At 34.4% G+C, this 6,789-nt stretch overlaps 1 protein-coding gene across 1 annotated transcript; it reads right to left on the bottom strand.

Annotated features, from left to right (window-relative positions):
• Positions 1-2,113: 2,113 nt before the first annotated feature.
• Positions 2,114-3,235, bottom strand: LOC111624765. Its single transcript, XM_023367703.1, has one exon. It carries the CDS (start codon positions 3,233-3,235, stop codon positions 2,114-2,116), a length of 1,122 nt encoding a protein of 373 aa, XP_023223471.1.
• Between the last annotated feature and the right edge of the window lie 3,554 nt (positions 3,236-6,789).

The following is a 6,789-nucleotide window of genomic DNA, read 5'->3' as shown; positions in this document are numbered from 1 at the left end:
TGTATCGTTAAAAATTATTTTTTTATTTTGTACAAACAAAATAAATATATTGAAAAATATAAAAACAATAAAAAATTATACTTCAGATGTTAATTTAGTATCAAAAACGTAAAATATTTGAGTAGCCCAAGACATAGCCAAAGATTGAAGTGCCACAGCACTGGCGAAAATTTAAATTTGCTGACTGGAATTCTTTCGGATGATTGACTTTCGGAAAATCGACGCTCTACTATATATGTTTTTTTACTTTAATATTCCAAATTAGGACGTTTATAAGTCCAATGTTTTGAAGTGCAGAACCAAGGACTGTCAACGATTTCCATAACAAGCTACAATATGGTTCCAAAATAGAGATGTTTTATCCAGTCAACAAGCATTGAAATAAATAAATTTATGTAGCATTATATTTTATTTGTACACTGACGGTGTTGTTTATTCTGTACTTTCAAATTGCTATATAACTTAAAAATTGTACAACAGCATTTACTATTAATGTTAGAATAATTAAAAATTGGCAAGTTTCGAATATGTTAGAAATATTTTAGTTGTTCGAAACATTTTAGAATTATTTATTGTAATAATAATTGTTAATCTGTTTTAGTACTATTTTTTTACTTGAATTATGAGTATATTAGAATTGAGTGTACTGTACATTTTAATATTTACATTGTTTATTTTTAAATAAAAATGACAATTATTCGATGTTTCCAATTTGATATTTTTATTTTATTGTCCTTACAATTTTTTTAGTATACATAAACAGAAGAATAAGTTTTATCTATTTATAATTTATTTTGTATACTAGTACTTTCTATATATTAACAGGACTTATTATACTGGGATTATTATTATCCCGGTATAGTAAGTCCTGTTAATATATAGAAAGTACTAGCATACAAAATAAATTATAAATAGATAAAAAAAAAGGACAAAAAGGCATAATAAATAGAAGAATAAGTTCTTTTTGTTGAACTTTACTAAAAAGATATACTTAACAATTTACTTATTTTCTTAAATAAGTAAAAACGCAAATTAGCTCTAGAATGTATTGAATTGAACACTACTTCCAAATTTTTAAATTTATTTGTAAAAAATTGACAATTTAGGCCTACTATTATTAGTGACAAAATAGGAAGTAAACTTGTGATGGTTCTTCCTAGAAAGCAGCAAAGAAAATTCCAAAAATACGAGACAAAAAGTTAAGATTTAAGTGACTCGTGTTGATCAGCCCACCTTCAATACAAAGTGATCAATCAAAAAAGGTAATGGGTTAGTTGAAGGCGTAGAAATCTCCAGGAGGGACGAAGATCACCTACGTTGTGTTGTTCACTTATTAACTAGTCACGTTCTTAACTTAATAAAATTATTTGATAATAGCCAAGTCCTAGTTGTATTTATAGACTAGCAGACCTCTCCATGCGTTGTTGTGGCTCAAAATGTATCTACTATAAATTTATAACACTTCCCCCGTGGGGAGGAATTCGAAAAATTTTTTAATGTACATTCTCCTGACGTACCCTATTAAAATGCAATCAAAAACGCGATGATCCGCATCTAAAATAGTATAATAGAAGGCAAGTTCTTCACGGTAAGCCTTAATCCTGTCTCTCTCCCCCGCGGGGGAATATCGAAAAATTTCTTGTTAGTGTACATCATGTTGACGTACCCTATTAAAACGCAAAAACCCGCATTTAAAATAGTATAAATAGAAGCAGAGTTCTTTACCGTAAGCCTTAATCCTAACCATCTCCCTTCAGTGGGGTTGAATTTTGACATGTATATTATAGAAAAACACGTGCGTATTCGAATGCGGCGTTGTGTCAAACTTTCAAAGGAATCGGTAGGAACAAACGAACATTACATTTTTATTTATATAGATAGAAGATGATCTGCTTTAGTTCATTTTCACGGAAAAGTAAACTTAGGGCGTCGTACTCGTAGCGCCATCTGTTGGACATAAAAGCCTTAACTTAGATTATATATTTTAATTTATATGAATGTTTAACGGAATAATATACAGCCTATGTCCACCCTGAGGTTCCATTCTAAATATTGGTGAAAGAATTTTTGAAATCGGATGAGTAGTTTCGGAGATTACCTGCTGCAAACAAACTTACATACATNTTATGGATGACAACGTTGGCGAGCGTACTTTTGTAAGAATTTTGGCATCCTCCCATTTAACAATCGAACCATCCGCTTGCGCCATTTTGGATAATGCTGTTGTACACTTGTTTTTTGCGACATCGTATCGGTGCTCCTTAATTCTCACCCTAAGGTTTCTATTAGTGACCCCAACATAGTCCTTATCGATTCCCAACTGGTCATTTTTGTAGGGAATTGCATAAACTCCTGCCTGTTCGTTATCATCAATTCTTTCTTTGTCATTTCTAATCAACCTATACACTGTGGGGGCCCTTTTATATATTATACTGGCGTTTTTGTGCCTCGCTATTTGCTTCATAATCGGGAAGAGACATTTATTATAGGTAAACCTTGCGAAGTTACCCCCAGCTTCCGGTTTCTTCTTAGAGCTGCTCTTAGGTTTTACGTACGCTTCTATTAAACGTTCTATAGATCTTACTCCAAACCCTAACTCCTTTGCAACTTTTTTGATCCTACACAATTCATTCATGGTGTCTATTACATTTGAGCAATAGAGAAACGCTCTTCTGATTAGCGCTCTAAATGCGGACAGCTTATAAACCGTTGGGTCATTAGAATTTGCCGGAATATACATAGGATCATGCGTGGGCTTAATGTAGATCTTCGTACATAAAGCTCCATTCTTAAATTCAATGCTGACGTCCAGGAAGTGCAGCTCCTTGTTACTAATTTGCTCCAGGTTAAGTTTTAAGCCATGTTGGTTAGAGTTCACTTGGCATAAGAATCGTTTTATCATTGCGTCATTCTTCCAAATAATTAGAACATCATCTACATATCTTTTGTACATGATTATGTACTCATTATAGTTGATAAGCGTCATGCTTTCTAATTTTCTCAGCACCAACTCACAGAGTAGGCCAGACATCGGGCTGCCCATCGGGACTCCCCTTAACTGCTTATAAACTTTACCTTGGAAAATGAAAAACGACTGAAAGCATATCAGATCAACCATTATCTCTAAATCTTTCTTGTGTTCGTATGCTTTTGGTTGTAACTCACATAACAGGTTCACTAATTCCTGAAAACACGAGGTAAGATTTATTGATGGAAACATACTTTCGAAATCCATAACTGTCCCAATCTCATTGTCCATTAACGACAGATCCTGCAGGTCTTTAACCAAACTAAACGGGTCCTTTGTAACAAATTGGTAGTTTTCACGTAAACAATAGAGTAAAATTTACTCTATTGTTTACGTGAAAACAATAGAGTAAAATTTACTCTATTGTTTACGTTTAAGACCCTGGGGACTGTTACAGAACTACAACATTTACTTAGACCAACTGCAGTTTTAGGACTTTTATGACAGTCTAAAATCTTTGTTCATTCTCTTTAGAATGTGTTAAACTAATAAATTTTCTCATTTAAATAATACGATAAGCTTATATGCTTATATAAGCTTACCACACAGTGGTATATAACATACCACTGTGTGCTGAAATTTTAAAAATATAACAATCGTAAAGGTTAAAATTTTTACATGGAATCGGACTAAAATTAATTTTAAAAAATCGATTAACCAAAAAGTCATTTATTACGTAAACTAATCAAGGAAATCCATCAGAAATCAAATAAAACAAACGAAATGTTCGGAAAAAAGTAGGTTCGAATGGTGATTAGAATATTTAGGTCACAAATGTTTGGAGACCACACCCGCGGTCACATAACACGATCTTTAGTTTTATCATTTGTGGTTCTCGTTATAGAAAGTTTGATAGTTAATTAAAGTTCATCTATCGAATAATTTTATTTAAATTAAAATTCCGGAGATTTTAAGAAAACTTTGTGTCAAACCCCCCATTCGAATTAAACAGTTTGACGAATTCGAGTTAATCTTTGATTTAACATGCTAGACGATCGGAGAAAGAAAATTACTTCAAATTAACCGGAATAACTCCACTATAGTTCCACTATATTTTAAGTATGTGGGATTTTTGTTGACGAAAAAAAATTAGTTCCAAAAAGTCACCGATAGGCGGTGTTGACGTACAAAAGACATGCAAACGAAAATCCCACCATGACAACTTCAATTATTCAACATATCTACCTCCTTAATTAATCTGAGAAAAGCGACCAAGTTACACACCCGTTTTATCTGGATTCCAGCCCACAAAGGCATACCAATTAACGAGTAAGCAGACAAGCTGGCTAAAAGCCAACACCATAACCCATTTCATCACTCTTGAAGATTTTATCTCTTTCATAAATAAAGACAACAAACGGAGCATGAACAAAGACTAGAATGACAGAACTACTCGAAACACAAACTGCAATATTTAGAATACCATGGTTACTGTATCACCATACCGGCCACTACCGACCACTACACCAACATCCTGATAAACCGTGTCAGTACTCACTTTTTACCAACCAGTTCCTTCATATACGCAAACTTTGTAACTCGGACCGCTGCAAATACTGCCCTAACAAACTGGACACTACAAAACATCGACTTTACGAATGCAAAAAATTCAATACAATAAGAGGAAAAATATTATCTAACAACAATCTCTCAAGAAACAAACTTTTTAAAATCAGTGACTTCCTAAACCTTTCTCCAGTTGATATATACCTCCAGAGCCTAACTACCTTCTTCAACGTGTACAAGAAAATATATAATTATTAATCTCGTCAAATAGCACCACCAATTTACTTCACTACGAGGCGCATGTTGAGTCATTTTCGTATCGACAAGACAAGACACGAAAATGACTCAACATATTTCTTAGTAGGGTTACCATAATAATTGAAGGCAAGGCTAGATATGGACAGATTAGCATTAAAAATACTCAGACAGCGAGGAAAAATAAATGAATTTATTCACATTTTTCAATCTAGTAAATGTAGGCATATAATATAAAGTTTCGATTTACACTTTCCTTTGGGGCACAGAATGCAATTTTAAATATAAGAAAACCATTTTACTACTTAGACAACAAGTGCTATCGAATTAAAAAAAAAACCCGTCATAATGAATGTCCACATGCTCTCTAAGAGGCTGTCCATAAATGTCCACAATGTTCTCTAAGAGGCTGTCGCATTTTTCTTGAAACTTTTATTCCCCCTCTTGTCCCAGTTTGTCCAAGCTTCCGTAACCCTTCCCCTTTTCCGACTTCCAACTAAACTCAACCTTCATCACTTTATAAATGATAGATATATACTAGTGATGTGCCGGATATCCGTATCCGTATCTGTTACTTTTTAGCGGATCTTTAACGGATCTTTTATCTTAATGAATTTCATTACTTATATGAAATTTTAAAGATAGGTAGCAATAGCACATTCGTCATTTACTATCGTAAAATATTTCCATATTACACTACTAAACTTTTTTGTCGACATTGTTTTTATTTTAATTTAACTCAACACTCTCCAAAAACACAAACGTAATCTACGCTATCCCGTGTCACACTAGCCACAAACCAGTGTTTCCCAACGTGGGGCCCACGCCCCACAGGGGGCAATTGGATTGCTAAGGAGGGCAATTCGAAAATGGACTTGTCCAGAGTTTAAGTTAACCGTATAGCCGCTGTATATGTTAGGGAGACATAAGAATTTTAGAAAGGCTTAGGTGGGGCATAGCACAAAAAAGGTTGGGAAACACTGCACTAAACTATTGTGGCGGTACGCTATATTTTTGTAAATATTAATTTTAGTTTAGTTTCGTTTCTTCTTTCTACCCTTTGTTCTATTGTTCTATTTTCTTCTAGAACTTTCTTATCTATTCCCTGTCCCTTGGGTGGGATGAGCAGTTCCTAGAAATTTGAGGAGCAAAGGTGTAAACAGGAGCCGGAGAAAAAAGAGAAGTGACGTAGCAGGTCATTCGTAAACCGGACGGCAGAGTGTACGGACGAGGTGAGAATACTGGGAGTCGTATTTTCAATGACCGGATAGTTCAGAAATAAGTTCAGAAAAAAGATCCTGTTTTAAGGTCGTATTGACGACTGTGGAAGGAAAAATCCTAATTATTGAAGAAGAGAACTGGCCAGTTATAGGAGAAGGACGTGTGTTATCCCACCCAACAGTACGCATAAAGAAACAAGCCGAAAAAAGGGACAAAACCCCAGATATCCCTATTTCTATCTTATCTACCATTTTTTCTGTCTTCTTAATTCTATCCCTTTTTCTGTTATTAGTGTTAAGTAAGTGTTTAAGGTTAGTTTTAAGGTTCTGGGTTATATTGTCACGATCGGGATCTGTATTGTACACGTGCTTTGGATACAGCGAACTATTATTATCGCTGTAATTTCGCATGCTACTGTTTATACCGTAAAGTTGGAATCCCTCAAAATAGAATCTGTATAAAGACGCGAAATAGCTTAATTGGAAAATTATATCAACTTTTGTTACTTTATCCTGACTGCCTCTGTGGTGAATTCTTAATTTAGCACACTTTCACACTATAAACAAAAACACGCGCAGTGCAACTCAAAACACGTCGCGTTATTAACGCAAAGCGTCAACTATCGGTCCAAGGTCATACGCACCGGCGCCGACTGAGTACGAAAGTTGAGATCCGTATCCGCGGATCTAAACTCTAATGATCCGTATCCGTATCCGCGGATATACATTTTTAACAATTCGGCACATCACTAGTTACAACACTTGATTCTGCTGAACGCA

Source organism: Centruroides sculpturatus, unplaced genomic scaffold (assembly GCF_000671375.1).
Source record: "Centruroides sculpturatus isolate CEXI.00-Female unplaced genomic scaffold, Cexi_2.0 scaffold197, whole genome shotgun sequence".
Taxonomy (NCBI): Eukaryota; Metazoa; Arthropoda; class Arachnida; order Scorpiones; family Buthidae; genus Centruroides; species Centruroides sculpturatus.
The sequence above is the reverse complement of the archived record's forward strand: the minus strand, read 5'-3'. Positions and strand labels throughout refer to the sequence as shown.